The following is a 22,823-nucleotide window of genomic DNA, read 5'->3' on the forward strand; positions in this document are numbered from 1 at the left end:
CTAAATTAGCTGTGATGGTGAAGAGGGAGAGATTATTTAGCTTCTTTTAGTGTACATTTGTCCTAATTAAGCAGGATATCAAGGTCATGTATCATTTCACTTTGAAAGACCAATATTTTTCAATCAGCCCCATAGTGCTGGGTTCTACTCACCATGCTTTTAATGGAGAAAATTGGAGCTCTCAGAGAAAATGTGCTCCTAATTATGGTATGCTCTGACAGAAACCCTTGAGGATGGAGTGATTTCCAGGCCTGCCCGGAGATGAAGTTGGGGGAGGGGAGCCAGGAGAATAAGCAAAGAGGAGCTCTTAGTATAATATTAGAAATGGCCAAGAAACATTTTTAAAATGTGACTCTTTACTAAGAGATGGGGATACAAAGACAGGCAAAAACAGCCCTTGCCCTCATAGAGCTTATATTCTAATTGGGGAACAGCATGTAAATAATTGTGTACAATGTGGATGCAAAGTATCCAGATTTTTTTTTTCTGTGCCTTTACACTGCCCATCACCCAAACATCCACTTTTCCTGAAGGAAAGATGCTTGATGAGTAGCTGAGGCATTACAGATTTAATATGTTATTCCTCCCAGGAGTATCGCCCCCCCCCCACCTGCCTTTTTAAGTGAAGATGTCTGTTGTGGGAAGACTTGCCACATAAGAATGCGGGAATTTCAGTCATTAGAGTGGAGAGATTATTTTAGTTTAGTTTTTTAATTTTTTAGTTTAGTCTGGGTCTCTGCTTCCTCTGCTTTATAGGCCAACCATTGGTCATCATATTGAGTAGCATGCTGACTCTCTGTTTATACTCCCTGTGGAGAAAGAGTGCATAAGGGATAAGGCAATAAGCATTTATTAAATACTAACAATTCACCAGGCATTTTACAAATATGATCTCATTTGATCTTCACAACAATCTTGTGAAGTTGGTGCTTTACTATCCGAATTTTATAGATGAGGAAATGGAGGCAAATAGAGGTTAAATGACTTATGAGGGTCATGCAATTAGGGTCTGGATTTGAATTCAAGTTTTCATGATTCCAATTAATGGGGTAGATGAAAGTCAGTTCTTTTTAATTTCATTCATTGTGCAACCAAACTCATTCATCTATGATAATTTACTCAGTAAATGAACATTTCAATAAAGCAAGTAATCTTTGCAAAATACTAGGATAGAAATGGGAGTTTTGGTACTCAACTTAGATCTAATCTTGGAAAGTTTACAGATTTGTAGGGGGCACAAAACATGAGCTTAGATAACTGTGGGCCACAATAGCATGTTTTGTTAGATTATTGAAAAATAAAGTACTCTGTGAGGTCCAAGGCTAGAAATTCAATTCAACAATGATTTTTAAAGTATCTGTTATGGGTAAGCAACACACAAAAGTTAAATAAATCCAGCCCTCAGGGATTTTATATCCTCCATGGTTTACAATATTCAACAAACATTTATTTTCTTGTGTATAAATATGGAAATAAAAACATACATAGTATCTTCAAGAAGGGGAACATGTTAGTAGTAACTGGAGGGAAGCAGAAAAAGACTCAGCTAGGATATGGCATCTGAGCTTTGATTTTGAGGGATTTCTAAGAGGTGAGGGTAAAGAAGGCGTGCATTCCAGACAGTAGAGGGGAGGGTTACTTAGCAAATTCAAGAAAGTGGGAAGGTGAATGTTAACTTATAAAACAGAATGAAGTAGGGTCATTTGAAATAAGCCTGGAAATGTAGGTGGGAGCCAGGCTGTGGAGGTGGATTTTTTTTTTTGCCATTCTATGGAAGATTTTTAATGCCCAGCTAAAGAGCTTATATTTTATTCTAGAGGCAATAGGGAGCTTTCGAAGATTGTTATCATCTAAAGAAAGGGAGATAGGAGATAAAGAGAAGCTTTTGACGTGTTGGGGTGGGCAGAGTATTTTATAACCTGAGCCTAGAAGAAACAAAGACCAAAGTATCTTTTAGTATATCAAGATAAAGACAAAGACTTTTCTCTTGGAGAAGAAAGCCTGCCTGTTTTTATTTCAAGGTAAGCAAGAGAGTAGGTCAGATTTTTCCAGCCATATTACAGCTATATGATAGGATTTAGAACTAGAAGAAACCTTGTAGATAATTTAGTTCAAACCTTTCATTTTACAGATGAAGAAACTGAGGCCTCTGGAGATTAAATGAATTGCATAAGTTCACTTATGTAATTAAGTGGCAGAGGTGGGATTTGAACTTGAATTTGACTTCAAAGCCTGCATATTTCCATTATGTCATGTCAGTCTGATCTATTATCTGCCATGATTTAATATTAGATTTTAGCCAGCCTCCCTCAGGGACACGCACTATGTGTTACACATGGTGGATTCTTAAGACTTTTTTTGAGTTAAGTTGAACTCTTACCCTGATGTATTCCAGAAACACATTAGTCCCTGACTTAGTGTCACTAAGCAGTCAAGTTGAGTGTGTTTTCCTGTGCAATTATTCTGTTTCTTTATCATTTCTAATTGATACTCCTATTTGTATAATTGAAAGAAATTTAGATTTAGAATCAAAAGACCTCAATTTGAGTCCCAGCTCTGCTATCTACTAATTATATAACCTTGGGCAAACTATTTAACCTCTCTAGGGACCATTTTCCTCACTTGAAAAGTAAATCAATTAGACTAGATGATTCCTAAGATTTTTTAATGTTCTAAACCCTATGAAATTATCCCTATGCTTCTATATCTGAAAGTCTGTGTCCCATGTAGATAAGGAACTCACTGTTGTTTTTGAAACAAAGGATTTCTGAAAGCCATGGCATTAAGTAATTATCACTTGGACCACTGATTAAATTCCCAAATAGGATTCAAAAGCATGGCCTTTCCTATTCATTATTTGAAATTCAGGGACCGTAAAATAACTACCTGTCATTCCTTTCATAAATCCTAGCTAGAGCTTCAAAAGTCCTCTCTCTGCCCTCTGCCACTGTCCAAGGTACTGAGCGTAAAATCAGCTAACATTCTTGAGGGTCCCTTTGTTTCAGTGGCTCTGCACAGTGAAAGGTGTTCACTTTAATTGGGCTGGAACTGGAAGCTGACCAGGATCTCATTGCTGTCTGTGTCAAGTGCAGCTTTTGATGGATGTGAAGGCAGTCCCATGGCACAGTAGGGTGTGCTCCCCTTTGACAAATAGCACAGGCAGCATGCTGATCCCACTCAAGCCTTCTCACCATTTAGAAGCTAATTGTGGGCTGTCTTGCTTGTGACAGATGTGTTTGATTTAAAATGTAGCAGCTGTAAGTAAAGCAATCTGTGTATCTCCAGGATTCCTATTTTCACTATATGTTAGTTAGTTACATTGGGTAATTCCTGTTTACAAGGTGGTAGTTTTTTCTCCTGTTCCTTTAGAGACTGGATGTTTTCCCCAGACAGAGAAGGGCGTTGCTTAATTAAAAATGCATTGTTATGAGACTAACACTGATTCACCATTCACTCCAGCATAGCTGAAAAGCGAATGCTTCATTTTCCAAAGTAAAATGGTGTCTAAATATGGCTGGGTTAAAGGACAAAAAAGATTCATTGAATCATTCATTCACTATTTCATTCCACAAATATTAATGTGTTGGCAATGTGTAGCAATGCACTAGATACTGGGTGAGATCCAAAGATAAATAAATAGATATCTGACCTCGAAGAACTTACATTCTAGGGAGAAAGTTTGAAAAGGAATCAATGGGGTAGCAAGGTGGCTCAGTGGATTAAAAACATGATCTAGAGATGGAAGGTCCTGGGTTCAAATCTTGTCTCAGACACTTCCTAGCTGTGAGACCCTGGGCAAGTCACTTAACCCCCATTGCCTAGTGTGCTTACCTCTTTTCTGCTTTGGAACCAATACCCAGCATTGATTCTAAGATACAAGGTAACAGTTTTTTAAAAGGAAAGAATACTTTATCATGAGATAATAATAGTAATTATAGCTCAAATGAATATGGTACATTATAATTTACAAAGTACTTTTCTCACATCTCTGTCAGGTAGATAGTGGATATAACATCTCCATCTCACAAATGTAGAAGCTCAGGTTTAGAGAAATTAAATGACTTGCTTAAGGTTTCAAAGCTAGAGAGCAACAGAGTAGGAATTAAAACATAGATAACCCATCTTCACATCTTCATCTCTCTTGTTTTTGTTGTTCTGAACCTGACTTTTAGAACATATCTAGAATTTATGTGGACTTAATGTTTGCAAAGCTCTTTCGAAATAAGATCTCATTTTATCCTTACAGCAACACTGGGAGGTTAAATGTTATTATTACCCTTATTTTACAAAATTGAAAAAAAAAACTCTTCCTTGTAGCAAATAATACCAACCACAAATGTATACATTGACCATGTCCAAAAGATATGCCTTATTCTCAGCCTCTAGTCCATCATCACCTCTCTGACAGGAGGTGGAAAGCATGCTTTATTATTTGTACTCTGGAATCCTGGGTAAATATCGCATTGATCTGAGTTCTTAAGTCTTTTGAAATTATTTTTTTCTTAACATTGTGGTCATTGTAAAATGATCTAGTTCTTTCTAGATACTCTGTCAGTTAATATAGATCTTTCTAGGGTTCTCTGATACAGCCTCCTTCATTATTTCTTATAGCGAAATATGATTTAGTAATATTATGATGTCATAATTTGTTCATCTCTTCTTCAACTGATAGGCACTTCCCTTAAGTTGTAGTTCTTTGCTATGTCAAAAAGTACTACTATGCATCATTTCATATATATGGGTCCTTTCCCTCTTCCAAGTAGTGGTATTATGGAGTCAAAAGATATATGTAGGTTATTGACTTTGGGAGTTTGGTTCTAAATTGCTTTCCAGAATGAGTAGAGCAACTTGTAGCTCCAACAATAGTCTAGTAATGCTCTTGATTTTTCACACCCTTCCCCAAAATGATCATTTCCCTCATTTGTCATCTTTGCCAGTATGCTGAGTATGAAGTAGAATCTTAGAGTTATTTTAATTTGTACTTTTATTACAAATGATTTGGAGCCTTTTTAGATGATCATTCAAAGCTTGGATTTCTTTCCTTGAAAACTTCTTGTTCGTATCATTGAAGAATGGCTCTTGCTCTTACATATTTGATTCTGTTACCTATATATCTTATATACTTCAGAACTTTATCAAAGAAACTTGCTGAAATAAGTTCCCAGTTGTTTACTCCTAATGGTAATTTTATTCATTTTGTTTAAGTAAAATAATTCAATTTTACATAATCAAAATTTCCCATCTTATCTTCTGTGATCTTTTTTATTTCTTATTTGCTCAAGAACTCTTCCTCTCTTCTTAGTTGCAAAAGGTATCTTTGTGTCTGCTGTTCTAATTTATGTTGTAGCCTTTTAGTTCTGGGACACATATTCGTTTGAAGTTTATTGAGGTATATGGCATAAGATATTGGTTTAAACTGACCTCCAAACTACTTTCCATTTTTCCTGGCAGGTTTTGTCAAATAATATATTCTTATCCTTAGAGCCTTAAGTAACTGGGTTCTTTGGGTTTATCCAACTCAATGTTACTATGTCTACTTGTTTCTGTATGCTATTTACCTCATCTGTTCTCTGATAAATTTCAAAAGAGAAAAGAAATTTTGTCCTGTAGAAAATAATTTTTAATGTTACTGCTTTATAGTATAGTTTGAGACCTGGTGGTGTTAGGCTTCCTTCCTTTATACTTTTTCATTGATTCCCTTGAGATGTTTGACCTTTTCCAAAAAATTCCACATGAATATTTCTATACCTCCACTCATTACAAACAGAAGACTAATAATTCACTAGACTGTGGAACAAAGCAATATATTGTTCCATTTGGGACAGAATGACAGCATTCACCCTTCTTCAAGTCTACGTATATTATTCTTTCCAAATCTTTCTTTATGCATGACCTCACATAAGTATTTCAGGCTTAGATTCCAGATTTCCATAATTATTTGTCTTACTGTGAGAGTCCCTACCTGATTCCCTACATTTCCTTTCTTATAGAAATTTATAAATCCCACAGCAGTAATTCTTCTACTTTCTCCATGACATTACTGGCAATGATTACATTGTTCCTAATATAAATGGAGAGAACCTTTAGGTAATAAGCTTCTGGACAATTTTACATAATAACAGCAATATTATAAGATGATCAACTATGAATGATTTAGCTATTCTTTGCAATACATTGATGCAAGACAACTCCAAAGGACTTGTGGTGAAAAATGCTCTCCACTTTCAGAGAAAGAATTGATGGAGTCTGAATGTAGGTCAAATCATATTATTTTTCACTTTATTTTCTTCATGAAATTTTAAAAGAATTATGACTTCTTCCACACCTTGACTAATATAGAAATATGTTCTGCATGATCTCACATGTATAATCTAGATAAAAATGCTTATTATCCTAAGGAAGAAGAATAGGGGGGGGGAAAGGAGAGAATTAGGAGCTCAAAAGTTTAGAAAATAAATGTTAAAAATTCTTTTTACATGTAATTGGGATTAAAAAAATAAAATCTTATTTTAAGAAAAAGGGAATAAGCCACTGCATAGCTGTCAGCTTCCCTTATTATTTGTTGAAGAAATTATATAGTTCTTTATACACTACCATAAATGCCTAATGGATGATGTTGACTGACTGAAACCAAGAAGGCAGATGAATTTCTCAGGGCTGTCTCACAAACTCACAGCTTCCTGGATTTCCTGAGAGTCAACCCCAAAAGGCTTTGACTTAATTACCTTTTATCTTATCCACTGCATGAGATTATTTGTGAAGGTCCTGGTGTTCCAGAAATGTTCTGTAGGGACTGCTAAGGACAGTAATTGGCATACCAAGATATGGTCATTGAACTGTTTATAGTCACATTTTGTGCTATTAAGCTAATCAGTAACTATTGCGAACTTTTCTTCCCAAATAATAAGACTTATAAGTAACAGGTTGTTTGGTCTGACATCTGGAGGGGGAAGGAAGGTTAGGAGGAAATAGGACTAATTTCTTTTTCCTCTGAGTTACAGCAAAGTTTTTAACAGGTTTGGATTTTTTTGTTCTTACAAGGAAATACAGGCAGCTAGACATATGTTGTCAGATTGATAGGGAGATCATAATAGTTTTACATTTATATCACTCTATTTATAGGCACATTATCCCATTTAATCCTTCCAACAGCGTGGTAGGGTATTATTAGCTTCAGTTTTATAGATGAGGAAATGGAGACCAGGAGAAGAGGTCTAACTTTTCACAGGTCACTTACCAAGTAAGGAGAAGATGTGACCTAAACCCAAGCCTTCTGATCTCCAGTCTGGTACTCCTCTCACTGAACTGTGCTGTTGAGTGCAATTCAATCCTCAACCCACAGAGTAAGCTTGCCATTTGTTTTTCACTGGCCCCTCACAGCTCTTCACTTAGAGAATCGCAGAGGGAACAAGATAGAATGGAAACATTTATTAAAACCCTTACTATGTGGAAAGCACTGTGCTAAGTGTTAGTGATAAATATAGAAAACCAAGGCAGTATTTGCTCTCAGAGTCATATTCTACAATTGGGGGAGACAACCCATAAAAGAGGGTTCATGTTTAGTTCATGAGATGGAAAGGCCAGTAGTTTTTGGAGGGGGAAGTAGCAGGAAATATAAAAGGACTTGAGGACCTTGGAGAGAAAGGGCAGGGGCAAGTGGTCTGCTCCCAAGAGAAATAGTGGATTTAATGGTTAGAGTGGCACAAGGCATTGGGATGCTTCCAGCAGAGGTAGGGATGTGGTGAATCATCCGACAGTGAGTATCCTGAGCCTGATAAAAATTGAGCAATGGGGAAACGAGTGTAGATTGAGGAAGAGAAACATCTAATTCCTCTCAGTGGCAGAGGTAGACAGGTAACCTGTAACCCAATGACACTTTGGACCAGTAGGCCAGCCTTTGCTGAACTGAGAAGTGGGAGGAGAATGACTGGAATTGGAAGAATCTTTATAGAATACCTCATCAAACCCTTTCGTTTTGCAGATGAGGAAACTGATGCCCAAACACTTGCTTGTGTATCCAAGGCTGGTTTTTGGGCAGATCTGGGACTTGAACTTCCAAGTCCATTTCTCTGCCTACTACCCCATACTACCCAAAGTACTCATTTTAGAGGAAACTAATTTGTTTCCTCTAGAGGTGAAATGATTTGTTTGAGCTCACCCTCATAGTAAGCAGCAGAACCAACCAGCAGAATTCAAGCCCATGTTATTCTATTCCAATATTCTTTTCATTATGCCAGATGTATGAGAATCAATGCCAATCTAATGCTTGTTAGGTATGGAGATGTTGGAGATTTTTCCCCTTCCCTTCTCTCCTTCCCTTTACTCTGTGTGGGGGATACTAGAGTTTAAAGCCAGGAAAATATACCATTTAGGGATTAAGGGATTGAAATCTTCCAACTCTTCCTTGATGTGCTCTCCACTTCCAATGTTCCTTCCTCCCCTTGGTGGCCATCCTCTTGTGTCAAAAGCCTGACACCATTGCTGTCTTTTCTTGTTTTCTGTAGTTATCCTAGGGAATCTGAGAAGAGGGCAAAGGGTGAATCTTTACTCTCCTGTCTTCTCTAAGATGAAGATCGAGCTATGTTTATTCTAACAAAAAAGAAGACAATAAATAATTCTTAATTATTCATAGGAGGCCACAGTGTTGATGATAATTCCTAAGGCATTTTTATTTCTTTTTCATGGTCAGCCCCATTTGGATAGTTTGTGCCTTACTTACCTAATAGTGACTTTGCATTTCAGTTGCATTTTAGTCTTGTCCAACCTTTCATGAACCATTTGAAGTTTTTTGGGCAGAGATACTTAAGTGGGGGCGGGGTGCAGCTAGGTAGCTCAATGGATAGAGTGTGAAGCCTAGAGATGTGAGGTCCTGAGTTCAAGTCTGGCTTCAGAGCCTTCCGTGGCTGGTATGACTCTAGGCAAGTCACTTAACCTCAATTGTCTAGCCATTGCCACTCTTCTGCCTTGCAACTGATTCTTAAGGTGTTTTTTAAGGGCTAGTTTAGTGGGTTGCCATTTCCTTCCCCAGCTCATTTTACAGGTGGGAAATTGAGGCAAACAGGACTAAGTGACTTGTCCAGAGTCACACAGCTAATAAGTGCGAGGCTAGATTTGAACCAAGAAAGATGTCTTTTTGATTCTAGGCTCAGTCCTCCATGCATTATTATTTAATTGCCCTGCATAGTACAGGGTTAAAATTGCTCTTCTTATAACAGGGAAGGTATTATTTTTTGCTTAGTGGTCCAGTGGTGATTACTGCTATTAATGAGGTTTTAGTATACTTGGAAAAAATTTATACATGGTGAGGAATTGGGATTTGGGGAGATGTTGTGGGCGTGAATGGGCTATGGGACAATGGGATGAATAAAGGGTGATTTATAATCCAGATACAAATAACTGATAACTTGTGCTAATGACATTTTGATCTAGGAAGAATGTTATGATACTTAGTGAACTTCTGGGATTCCATCCTTTTCTTCAAATGTAGAAAGGGCTTCCTGAGCATATAGAGGAAAAGATTCCCCATTGCTAATTATAATAACTGATGCTTATATGGCATTTTAGGGTTTGGGAAATGCTTTACATATATTATCTCCCTCAAGCTCTGTCCCAAGTACCCTCAATATCCCAGTGGTGGTCAAACTGCAAGCAGAATCCCTGTCTTCACAACAATAACAGCAAAAATAATTATTATTAACAATAATAGTAGTCTTTGCTATTAATGATGATAATGATGATTTATTTAATGTTTTACAAGTTGAAAAAAAAACTTTCATTTTCATTCTTTTATTTGATCCCTATGACAAACCTGGGTATGTCAGTAAGAAAGAGATTATCCTCCCCATTTTACAGATGAGGGAACTAAGGTTGGACTTTCCCGAGGTCACAAATCTGGTAAGTGGTGAAACAAGGGAGAGAACTCCTGCCTACTGACTTTTTTAAACCATTGCCTTCTGTCTTAGAATCCATATAAGTATTGGTTCCAAGGCAGAGGAACAGTGAGAGCTAGGCAATAAATAGGGATTAAGTGAATTGCCCAGGGTCACACAACTAGGAAAATCTGAGGTCAAATTTGAACCCAAGATCTCCCATCTCTAGAACTGGCTCTCAATCCACTGAGTCACCTAGCCTCCCTGTTATCTGACTCTTAAGGTCAATGTCCTCTCCATCACATCTTGACTTTCTTTGATGGGCAAGAGGTGAGAAAAGCCCACATGCCATTTGCCAAAGAGTTTTAGATACTATTCTGTTCTCTGGATGCTTCTTTGTTGCTTCCCCCTTCTTCTCATAGGAGGCAATTGGTTCCCCTTGTGTCCTATTCTACGCTGGCCATCTTCCCTTTGCTTTCCTATGGCAATATGATGGGGAGGGAGGAATGGAGGGAGGGAGGGAAAAAAGATGGGACAGTACACTGTATTATATTCCTTAAGCCAAGTATGAGCTGGGAAAAGGGAAGCCCTAGGGAATTGGCATCATCCCCTGGGACATCCTCACCTTCATAGAGTTTTTGGGGTGAAGATCATTAATGATGAGAGTTGTAAAATCAACTGCCCTCATGGCACCAATCATGAGCAGAAGTTAAAGAATCCCTCCATCGACTACTTGCCTCTACTTGCGAGTTTTCCAGTAGAAAGATAGTTAAAAAACAGAGTGACTCCCAGCCTTATAAAATGGATTCCTGAAAGTGTCTGGATAGTTTTTATTTGTTATTTATTTATTTTGCATAGTGGCTTTCTATTCCTTCCTACTATTACCTAGAAATCATTAAATATTCTGGGCAGACTCTTTGAAAATATTCTTCCCTGGTGAGAAGCTTCAATCTGGGAGATGTTGTGGGAGTGAATGGGCTATGGCACAATGGAAGGGGCTGTTGATTAGGCTGACCTGGCCTGTTTGAATTCACTAGTGCACCCAGAAATAATGATGTGTGGCAGACGGGAGGAAGGCTCCTGCAAGGAGGCCGTGTCTGGAAAGCAGAATTAATGAGCTAGAGAATAGTCTGCACATTCTTAACCATTTAATTAATATAAAGGCTATCCATTTAATCAAACTGGCCTATTCACTGTTCCCTGTATGCAGCATCCCATCTCCTACCTCTCATCTTTTGTCTAGGCTCTCCCCCATACCTGGGATGCCTTCACCTCTCTCTTCATCTCTCTTTCTTGGAAACTCTTGTTCCCTTCAAACCTTTCAAGTGTTACCTCCTTCAAAAGGTCTTTTCAGATGCTACTAGTTAGTGTCACCCTCCCCCATGCTTACTGCGAATTTATTTTTTTATCTCTGTAAGCATTTTGCTTCCATAGTAGAATATCAGTCCCTTAGGGGACAGAGAGGAAACTGTCCTATTTTCATATTTGTATACACAGTACCCGTCACTGTGCTTATCACAAAGTTGGTGCTCAATAGATGCTGATTGATCGACCAATTCAAAGCTCAGTACAGGCAGCCCCCAACTACTTACCTTAGACTTACACACACACACACACACACACACACACACACACACACACACACACACACACACACATCCCTTATTCACCAAAAGCTATCTAGACTTCTTGGTGGTCTCAGCAACTTTTGTTCCCCCTTTAATGCTATTGCTTGAGATTTTCTTCAACTTTCCTTCTCTATATCCTTTTTCTCACTATGACTTCTGCTGGGCTGACACATATCCCTTCCAGGTACCCCTTCTCATGGGGTTGAATACATAGGGGTCTTCAGTGGCTGGACCTGTTGTGGCAATGAGGCAAGAAGGGAGATAATAGGGAAGCATTCAGAGCTCAGGCTGCTTCTCCCTTACCTGGGCACTACTTTTTCTGACTCCCCAAGTTCTTAGACTGGTCTGCATGGTACTCCCAGTTCATTTACCTTTTCTTCAGTTTCCAGCCATCTTTTTATTCCCTTCTTCCATCACTTAGAAGCCCCTTCCTGCTCCCACTCCTATATTCTATGCCCAGGATGGCTTGAGACTGGTTTTATTGAGAAGTGTAGCCAAATCACATTTACAACCCCATCACTAAGTATCTGATGAAATTTGGAGTTTTCCTGTTGTAACCAATTGAAAAAAATTTTTTTAATCATAGAAGGAATTCTTTTTAATGTTTAAGGATTTTCTCTTCCTTTGCTAGAAGTAAAAACAAATTAAAACAAACCCCTGACATCACCTAAAAAACAAACAAACTCTTACCTTCCATCTTAGACTCAATATAGTGTATTGGTTCCAAGGCAGAAGAGCAGTAAGTGCTAGCCAGTGGAGGTTAAGTGACTTGCCTAGGGTGACACAGCTAGGAAGTGTGTCTGAGGTCAGATTTGAATTGAGGACCTCACATCTCCAAGCCTGGCTCTCGTTTCATTGAATCACCTAACTGCCCTCTCAAGACAATTTTTAAAAGAATGTCTCATTTTCTACAAGAAAGGGAACAGTCAGAATAAATGAGTAGGGAGTAGAAATACTAGAAGAGATTTGTAAGACTCCCATTTAGGGCTCATTCTCTAACCTGAGAGGATATTTAGTCCAAACCTTTCATCACACACATACAGAAACTGAGGCTGAGAAGGGTTAAGCACTTTGCTCAGAATCACACAGGTAGTAGGATTGGAACTCACATTGGTAGAGGGAATGATCTTTTCAGGGTTGGGGGTAGTAGGGTCCTTGAGGACAAAACAAAGAAATGAAAGCTGACTGAGTGAGTTCCTAGAATTTAGATCTAAACATGACAAGAAATTATCTATTTTTCTTTTATATATGAGCAAACAAGATTTCTCTCTTGTCAGAAGAGGACACTCCCTTGACCAATGTTCACCCTTTAGTTTATAGAGTTTCCTGGACCCAGAGGACAAGTGATTTGCCCAGGATCATACAGAGGTGGAACTTGAACCCCCTAATTTCAATCCATTTTGTCTGCCCACCCCATTGGCTCTTCTAGCTACCATTTCTCTGGCATGTTGAAGGTTTATCAGAAACCTCCCTCCCCAGAGTCCTATGAGACGAAGAGTGCCCAAGTCATCATCTCCGTTGGACACATGAAGTGAAAACTCAGAGCAGTAAAGGGTTTGCTCAGGGTCATATGACCAATAAGGCTCGGAGTTAGGAGCTGAACTGTGGGGATCTTGACTCCCAGCCTAGGGCTCTTTCTACCAAATCATATCTTGAACAAGAGACTCTTCTTGTTGTGTTATAATGTTTGAAGGTGCTATTTTCTGGAGAACCACAGGATGTCTGGGCTGGAAGGGTCCTTGGTAATTGTCTAGACATAGGATCCTAACTCCCTAAATGGAAGAAACCCTCAAGGCCATCTAGTAGGACCCCTTTATTTTACAGATGAGCTGGTAGAGGCCCAAGAAGGACAAATGACTTGCCTGAGGTCACATTGCTAGTAAACAAGCAGGAGATGGGATTTGAACCCTGGATTTCTAATTCCAGGAACAGTTCTTTTTCTGCTTTAAGATGTTGCCTCCTTCTCTATCTATGCTAATACTATTTTTAGTAGCCTGTGAATAACTGTCAGACCTAAAAGTTTGTCCCTCACCACTGTCATCACCACACAGCATCACTTTCCCCCCTTCTTCTTCATCTCCAATTCAGGGAGGCGACTTGGCTCTAGGACACCAGCAGAAGGGGAGGAGATATTGGTACGAGTAGGGTTAGACCCCATTATCTACAAATTAGGTGATAATAAGACCTTATCCTCAATTATATTTAGCTTGGATGTATGCTTTGAAGAGGGTTAACTTGTAGTGTGGGAGACTTAAAGGAGGAGAGTGCTTTCTTTGTTTCATTACCCAAGAACCCAACTAAAATTAAATGAATTGGCAAACATGTCAGCTTTATGGAGAGTAATTTGAGAAGGGGCACTGAAAACAGCTGTTCTCTGACTAAGTGAATTGATGTCTTCTCTTGCCTGAGCAACATTGCCTGAACTGGAGGGTGAGCTGATGGCTTATTTTTTTCAAATCATTTTCTTCATTAATAAAATTTCAGTCACTCGATGCCTACGAGAGATTCTGAAATGTCTGTGAGCCCAAATAGCTACGTGCTCTTCCATCATAATGTGATACAGTTAGACCCCTGTGCTGCTGCCAGACAGATAGATAATAGCCTCATGTTGCTTTATGCCACCAGGAGCAAAGTCCCCTGCTTGATGACTTTTGATGACTCCTTTATAGAACTGTGCTAGTATAGTAGCAAGAGCAAGGCTTGGGCTTAAATCCTGACTTTACGATTTACTAGTCAGGTGATCATGGACCAGGCACAGCCTCTCAGATTCTAAGCCTACTCATCTCTAATTTGGGAATCATCATATCTGCCTTGCCTACCTTCCTCAGTTTTTATTGTGAGGGTCCAATAAGATAACTGTCTAAAGCATTGCACTTGTCACCTGGATGATCTCTGGTCCTTTTATTCTCTAAATCTCCAGAGAGTAAGTATCAGAGATGGGATTTAAACCTTCATCTTCCTGACTCCAAATTAGAACTCTTTTTTCCTATGTGATGGTACCTCAGTTTGAGGCTTTAAAAATGTGTGCATGAAGATCTTTACTCATATTTCCAACAAGTCTCAGGGCTAGAAAGTGTCTTAGAGATCAGATACTAAAAGTCCTTTCATTTACATTTGATAAAACTCAGTCCATTGCCTTGTCTAAGGTTACAAAGACCATTAGGGACAGAAACACAACTCTGTGGATATCTAGGTGGTGCCATAATACAGAGAGCACTCACTGAGCCTGGAATCAGGAAGACTCATCTTTGTGGGTTCAAATCCAACCTCAGACACTTAGTACCTGTGTGTCAAGTCACTTAATTTAACTCTGCCTTAGTTAAATCTGCCTTACAGATAAGGAATTATCTGTAAAATGAACCAAAGGGGAAAATGGCAAAGCACTCAAGTATCTTTGCCAAGAAAACCACAAATGAAGTCAGGAGGACAGGACTGAAATGACAACCACAATCATCACAACTACAACCATGGTTCCCACTCATTTCTTAGGTGGGGCATGCTCTGAAGGCTTTTCTGGACTTTAAGGGGTATAAAGCACACCCCTCACAATTTCCCTGTGAGATATAAAGCACAATTATTATTCTCACCCCGATTTTACAAAAGAGGAAGTTTAGACTTTCCTATGGTCATACAGCTAGAAAAGTTGGAGAGTTCCTTGCATGAATTTGAGATGGAATTGTGGTTGTTGAATCATTTTTCAGTTGTGCTGGAGTCTTCATAATCCCATTTGGAGTCTTCTTGGCAAAGATACTGGAGTGGTTTGCCATTTCCTTCTCCAGTTCATTTTACAGATGAGGAAACTGAAGGGATCAGGATTAAGTGTTTTGTCTATGGTCACACAACTAGTAAGTGAGGGGGGAATATAAATACAGAAATATACAAACATACAAAGCCCTAAAATTTAGAAACATAAAAAATATTCTATATAACAATATCATGTCATTTTTTTTTACTTATTTTAAGTTGTGAGGGCCTGGGAGGGGGTGGAAGAGGGAAAAATCTAGAAAGCAATTTTTTTGAAGAACAAAAAATTTTAGGGAAAGAAAATACTCCATAGTTTCCCTCACTTTCCAATATCTCTTAGCAATTCAGAGTTGTTTTTAAAAATTTTCTTTGGTTGCGAATCTTTGAAAATGCTTTCTAAAGTAAAAGGTTGATTATGGATTTCCCCCCCTCTCTTTCCAGTGTACAGAGGCCAAAAAACATTGCTGGTATTTTGAAGGAATATATCCGACATATTATATGTAAGTATACATCTTTTTTTTTTGTTTGTAAACATCTGCATTCATCTTTTCTCCATGTGTGTACTTAAAGTGTATTTTTGTTCTAATAGAATGTGTTTCAAATCTGTGGTGATTGATCTTGCAATCCAACAAATATTTGTTAAATGCCTACTATGTGTAAAGTGTTGCAATAAAGTGCTGGGGATACAAAGACAAAAAAAAAAGCCTGACAAAAGAATTTAACTTCTACTAGGAGGATCCAACATTTGAACACATAAGTACAATGGAAGATGAGAATCATGGAAATGTATAATAGAAGCAAGGATAGAGCTTGTTGTGCTCTGGATTAATTAGGTCCAGAATTTTCAACCATAACTTTCCCTTCCTTAATTTCCTTTGGACAGAGACAAGATGTTGTGACTGACCCACCTGTGTGTCAGGCCAATAACATACTACTCCTTGGGAAATACATCAGTGGGTTAGCTTCCTTATCCTGGGTTCTTGCTGCATTGATCTGACAAAGAAAACTCCCAGCTCCCAACATCCCATCCATTGTCTTAATAGGTGGGAGTCCCTAATGGCTTCCCCCTCTTCTGCCTCCCTCCCATGACTTAAACATGCAGAATTCTGGCAGGTTGCCTTCACAGCTGCAGGAAAACAAAACCATACATTTAAGAAAGAGGGAAAACACAAAAGAATCAGCTGAGGAACCTTGACTGTGGTAATTACGGAGTTGCCAGAACAAAGAAACAGTTGTGAAATAATATGGAGATAAAATATTTTGATTCTTTGTAGTGTACTAAGATTTTCTTCTGCACCAGAGGATTTTAAGCCTGATTCTCTGGATTTCATATTTATTTCCCCTTTCACACAATGTCATAGGATCAGAGAGTTGGAAGGCAGCCCAGAGGCCATCTAGTCACATTCCCTCATTTTCAGATAAGGAAACTGGAGACTTAGGGAAATTAAGAAACCTAGCCAAGGTCACAGTATTTGTAAGAGGCAGGATTTGAACTTATGACTCTACACCTTCAAGAGTCAATGCTCATTCTATTGTGCCTTTCCTCTAGGTCTGGGTTGCCATGGTCAAGGGGCTTATTATGCCTAGTTGGATCATAGGCTTTAGTCCTACAAGGGATTTTAAAGATCTTTTAAAAAATAATATTTTATTTTTTCCTCAATTACATGAAAAAATATTTTTCAGTCTTTGGTTTTTTTTTTTTTTAAGTTAGAGTCCAATTCTCACCCTTCTTCTCGCCCTTTACTCCCTCCACGAGACAGCAAGCAATCTGATATAGTTTTTATGTGTGGATTTTCTAGTCAAACTCTCTCATTTGTATAGACAAGGAACTCATCTGTAAATATTTACTTTTTTCCCTTATTTTTTCCTCTCTTTGTGGTCCATATCACTATAGTTTTTTGGGGAAAGATATAAGGAAGGAGAGTTGATTCTTAGATTTATATCTTCAAGGAAGTAACTGTCAATTGAGGAACAAAGAATCTTAATTTTAGTAGAATCTAAGCTCCTTGAACATTTTGGGTATTGCTAAAGACTCCTGCCAGATATTTTAGGAAATCAAAAACAAAGATGATGGCATTCATGACTGTGCAGCCATTTTCACTGATGCTCACAGATGTCATACTTCCTTGAAATGACTAAAATGTCATTGCTGTTTTTAGCCACCATATTCTTCTTCTTCTTCTTTTCTTCTTCTTCTTCTTCTTCTTCTTCTTCTTCTTCTTCTTCTTCTTCTTCTTCTTCTTCTTCTTCTTCTTCTTCTTCTTCTTCTTCTTCTTCTTCTTCTTCTTCTTCTTCTTCTTCTTCTTCTTCTTCTTCTTCTTCTTCTTCTTCTTCTTCTTCTTCTTCTTCTTCTTCTTCTTCTTCTTCTTCTTCTTCTTCTTCTTCTTCTTCTTCTTCTTCTTCTTCTTCTTCTTCTTCTCCTTCTCCTCCAGCTCCTCCTCCTCCTCCTCCTCCTTCTCCTTCTCCTTCTCCTTCTCCTTCTCCTTCTCCTTCTCCTTCTCCTTCTCCTTCTTCTCCTTCTCCTTCTCCTTCTTCTCCTCCTCCTTCTTCTCCTTCTTCTTCTCCTCCTCTTCCTCCTTTTTCTCCTTCTCCTCCTTCTCCTTCTTCTCTTTCTCATCCTCCTCCTCTTCCTCCTCCTTCTCCTTCTCCTTCACCTCCTCTTCCCCCTTCTCCCCCTCCTCCTCCCCCTTCTCCTCTTCCCTTCTCTTTATCATCCTTTTCCTCCCTCCCTCCTCTCTTTCTCTTCCTTATTCCTCTTCTGTTCCTCCATTTTCTTATCAGTATCATTGTTGTTATTTTTAACAGCCAGTTTATATTGTATAGCTAGGTGATGTAGTGCTTATATTTGAACTTGGGAGTCTGAAAGACTTGATTTCGAGCCTTATCTTAGGCATTTACTAGCTTTTTGACCTTAGGCAAGTCACTTTTAGGAGCTATGTGAAGGTTGGATTGGACAGAAGAGAGTCTGGAGGCAAGGACATAATTTAGGAGGTGAGATATGAGAAGGTAATAAAGAGGAAGCATCAAAGGTGATCCCCAAAGTTCAAGATTGGGTAACTAGGAAGATGTTTTGTCACAGAAATAGGCAAATAAGGAAGAGGACAAGAGAGAATAAAAATAACGATGATAGCAGTAATAGTAGTAACAGCCATAATAATAACAATAATAATTACTGACATTTATGAAGTGCTTTAAATATTATCTCATTTTATCCTTACACCAATCTTGTTAGGTAGGGAAGACAGTAATCTAGTTTCATGTATAGAGGAAAAAAATAAGATGCCTGTGAGACAACAAGGTGGATCTACCAACAGGCAGTTGTAGATGCAAGACTGGAATTCAGGGGAAAATAGGGAGTAGATACAGATTTGGGAGTCATCTCCACATAAGTGATCATCAAACCCATGGGAGAAGATGAGTTCACCAAAGGAGAAGGAATAGTGAGAAGAGAAAATGGAGTCTATGGCGGAGCCTTGGGGGACACCCACAATTCAGAAGTGAGAGGAAGATTACTTTGAAACAGCAAAGGATACTGACAAGCTGTCAGCCATGTAGGAGAGAAACCAGAAGAGAACAGTGTCATGGAAATACAAAGAGAAAATATTCTAGAAGGAAGATTGGTCAAAGAAATGTGGTCCAAGAAGCCAGTTGGACAGCCAACTAGCATTTAAGTGTTTACTGTGTATTGGGCATTGGATTGAGTTTTGGAGACACAAAGAAAGACAAGTTATGCTCTCTGTTCTCAAGAAGCTTCCAGTCTAATATGGGAGACAACATGCAAACAACTAAGGTCAAATAAGATATATGGGATAAATTAGAGTTAGTCAGAAGGAAGGCACTAGGATTACAGAAGTCTGGGAAAGCTTTCTTGCAGAAGGTGAGGCATTTGCTGAGATTTGAAGCCAAGGAGATGAAATGGTGTTTAAAAGAAAACAACAGAGTTTTAAAACCTACCAGGGCCAGATTTGCCTCCAAGCAGGCAGAGCCAATATGAGGTAAGAGACAGCTTTTTTTGACCGTGGGGCAAGTTCATTGGATGGCACTCTGAGATTATATTTCTGGGTCAGGGCAGAGTTAAGAGTAAATCTTGCTAGGTTGGTAGTACCTACCTTTTCTGGCACAGGACTTTCCTCTGCTTTTCCCACCCTAGGAATAGTTCTACCTAGCATTAGACTTATTCAAGATATTGACTCTCTTGTTAATTGGCAAAACTTATTTTTCAATAGAATTACAAATTCTAGGACTTAGTTTCTCACTAAGGTAGTATAATTCATAACATGTAGAACCAAAAAAAAAAAATTCTAAGCGTTTGGAGTTTTTTTGACTTTGCTCAAAAGGCCAGCTCAAATTTCCCTTTCTTTTGGGCAACGTAATGAATATCCTTTGGCAAGATGGTACATTAATCACACACATTTCTCTAGACCTTACTGCTTATAAGACATTTTTTCCCCTGAAAACACACAAGCTAAATAATGGAAAGATAATATTTCATTTTTGCTAATGAGGAAACTGAGGCTCAATAAGCTTAAATAATTGCCCCATGACTACACAAAGAGCAAAAAGGAGAGTTTGACTCAACTCAGAATTCTTGGCTTCTAAGCTCACTGTTTTTTTCATTACACCTTATTGCCTTTCTAGTGAACAGGATAGTGCTTAAACTGAATTCTTTGCCTCTTTTGTAGCTATTACTTTGTGTGGGGAAAATATGTTTCAGTTTTTACACCTCTGTTTGGTAATTGTAACTCACTTTGTAAAAGCATTGGGGAAATCGTATTGAAGGCTTCAAACTTGTTTAGTCGGGATTTTTTTGACAGAGACCTAAAGTTTGGAAGCTCTAAATTGCTTTTGTCTGCCCAGAGGTCTCATATGGTATTTTTAAAAAACTTCCTTTGTCTGCATGCATATCCCTAAGTCTCATGCCAGCATTATAGTTAAATTAAGTTAAACAGATGCCTGTCTTTGGATGCTAATGGAGCTTTTTACTCCAACCACCTGGGGACTTTGAGTTTTCCCCTAACTTGTTCTGAATTATTGACATTTTTTCACCTAGCTTTATGCCTAGGTGATCCAGGATACTGTTTCCCAAACTCTGTTGTCACCCTGATGTCCCACACAATGTGAATAATAGCTCTTATGAGCAGTTCTATGAGAAAATGTCAAAGGCCAGATTAGATTTTCCTTTAAAAATATGAAATGAGAAGGGGCAGCTAGGTAGCTCAGTGGATTGAGAGCCAGGCCTAGAGATGGGAGGTCCTGGGGTCAAATTTAACCTCAGACACTTCTCAGCTGTGTGACCCTGGGCAAGTCACTTGACCCCCATTGCCTAGCCCTTACCACTCTTCTGCCTTGGAGCCAATACACAGTATTGACTCCAAGATGGAAGGTAAGGGTTTAAAAAAAATATGAAATGAGAAATTAGGGAACAAATATTTATTACAAATGGCAATTTGGGGATTATGAAAATAGACAATCACCAGTACTTGGTTGTAGATTTCCCCATCCCTGCCCTCATTTGAGGGGTACTTTATAACCCCAAATCCTTTGGCTCAATAAATATGGGTTTGGTCAATATAGTTCAAATATTTCATGGCCAAATTAAAGTGAGAGCTACTGAAGCTACTTTGTATATGTCTTGTGTTTATCTCTCTGTGTACATTTATAATCCCTCTCCCTTTTAAACCCCCATAGAGTGTAAGCATCATGAAGGCAGACATGGTTTCCTGGATGATTTTGTCTCCTCAGCCCCTGGCATAGTTATTTTTAAGACCTTGGTAAATATTTGTTGATTTGAATCGAATTAAATAGGGAAAAGAATATTGAAGTGGAAAGAGAAAAATCCAGGTTCAGGGTATGTTTGGCCCTTCCCCTAAAGAGCTGTGCAGCCTTGGGGCAATAAGGAATTTGACCAGATTGTCTTTCAGGCCCCTCCAACCTCTAGGATTCTATGTGTAAAATACACCACTAAAAATATATTATTTTCTGAAGGAATAATCTTTCCAGAGGCGATCACAAAGGCAAGAGAGATCAGAAGGCAAACAAGAAAAGAAGAAAGAAACATTTCCAATCTCTCCCTCTCACCTGCTCCAAGAATCTCCTTTCAAAAGTTATTAATTAAAATGTGCCATTTTGTAGCTTCGTTCAAGGAACCCTGGATAACTTCTCTTAGCAACAGTCTGGGTTAAAAATAGGTACTCGCTCATGTGGGCTCTCAGCTCTTTAGGGGAAGAAAAAAAAGTCCCAACTCCTTCATTTTTATTCTCTCTGCCTGGTCCTCCTCCTTCCATCCCAAATTCTCTTCCACAGCTCCCAGCACTTCCCTTTTGTCTCCAGGGCTAGCAGCTTCTGAGTGAGGCAGCAGCTGTGGAGATGATGGGAGAAACCTAGGTCGCACTTTCTGAAATCAAACTCATTTACTATGAAAAACATCCTGGGCTTGTGACAGGCACAAGGCTGCATAAATCAGGAGACAGTGTTTTCCTCTTCATTTGCCTGAACAGGAGAAAAGCGGTCCCGACAAGTGACATTTGACAGAGAACATTGTACATGAATTTTAATATCTGAGAGTTCGCTTCCTGCCAAGGTAGCTGGAAGATACAGTAAGGATTATTTCTAGCTTTGAAAACCACTGGCAGTTGGCCTTTTTGACTAGATCCTGCCCAGATAGTACTGTATCCCATGGGCTCCTCTCAACACACAGGAAAGGTCCAGAAGATGCCTTGGGAATTTTCCCTACTTTTCACCTCTGTCTTTGCTGTCCCCTTAATTATTTTTTGGATCTTTGCTTTGAAGGCAGTTGTTGGTCATTAGCATTTTAGGAGTCGTCTTGCATTTACATAGTGCTTTGGGATCCAAAGTATGCCTCACTCAACATAACAACCTTGTGAGGGAGGTAGAAGAAATATTATTGCCTTCTTTATATGGGACCTGTGGGCACTCTCCAACACCTCCACGGACAGACAAAGCTCCCCCAAGTCCAAGGCATACCTTGGATCTGTTACCATTCAAAACTACTTCTAATGAGCCCCCACCATTGTATCTACATTTTTTTAGTCAGCCAAGGGGCGTTAAGTCCAACTGAAATTACTTAATAAAAATAACAGAAAAATAGCAAAACAAAACAAAAACAAAACAAAAAAAACCAATTACTATAAAAAAGAAACCTGAATATCTTTCACACAAAATATACAGAGTATCATTGGAAAGAGTAAATACATGTAAGGAATAGATGTGAAAGTGCATACACATGGAGAAGTGCACACAAAAATTTGGCTAGGTACATGCTAGAGCGATAACATCCTGACATATGTGGGCAACACAAATACATGCAGAGGAATCCAAATAGGGAACACGTGCTACCAGGAGGGGCACACGTAAAGGCAACCCCTGAGGCAGAGGGCATATGAATGGAAAAGCAAGTCTCATTTCTATAGCCTGCCCTTGTCTTCTGGTGGTATCACTGCACTGTCCCCATCAGACCTACTCCATGCTAGTTTCATGCCACCACTCAGTGCTCAATGGTGTCTACTAGTCCCATGATTGCTTCTTGTTGTTGCCAGATGTGGCTCCCCAGGGCACAGGGAGA

The 22,823-nt window shown here is 38.8% G+C and overlaps 1 protein-coding gene across 1 annotated transcript in view; it reads left to right on the forward strand.

Annotated features, from left to right (window-relative positions):
• VOPP1 (VOPP1 WW domain binding protein) overlaps window positions 1-22,823 on the forward strand; it is a 194,692-nt gene that overhangs the window by 86,602 nt on the left and 85,267 nt on the right. Inside the window, exon 2 of the mRNA XM_007500381.3 lies at window positions 15,683-15,741. Coding sequence (XP_007500443.1) covers window positions 15,683-15,741 — 59 coding nt within the window. The remainder of the gene's footprint in view (window positions 1-15,682; window positions 15,742-22,823) is intronic.

This window comes from Monodelphis domestica, chromosome 7, assembly GCF_027887165.1.
Source record: "Monodelphis domestica isolate mMonDom1 chromosome 7, mMonDom1.pri, whole genome shotgun sequence".
In the NCBI taxonomy this organism is placed as follows: domain Eukaryota; kingdom Metazoa; phylum Chordata; class Mammalia; order Didelphimorphia; family Didelphidae; genus Monodelphis; species Monodelphis domestica.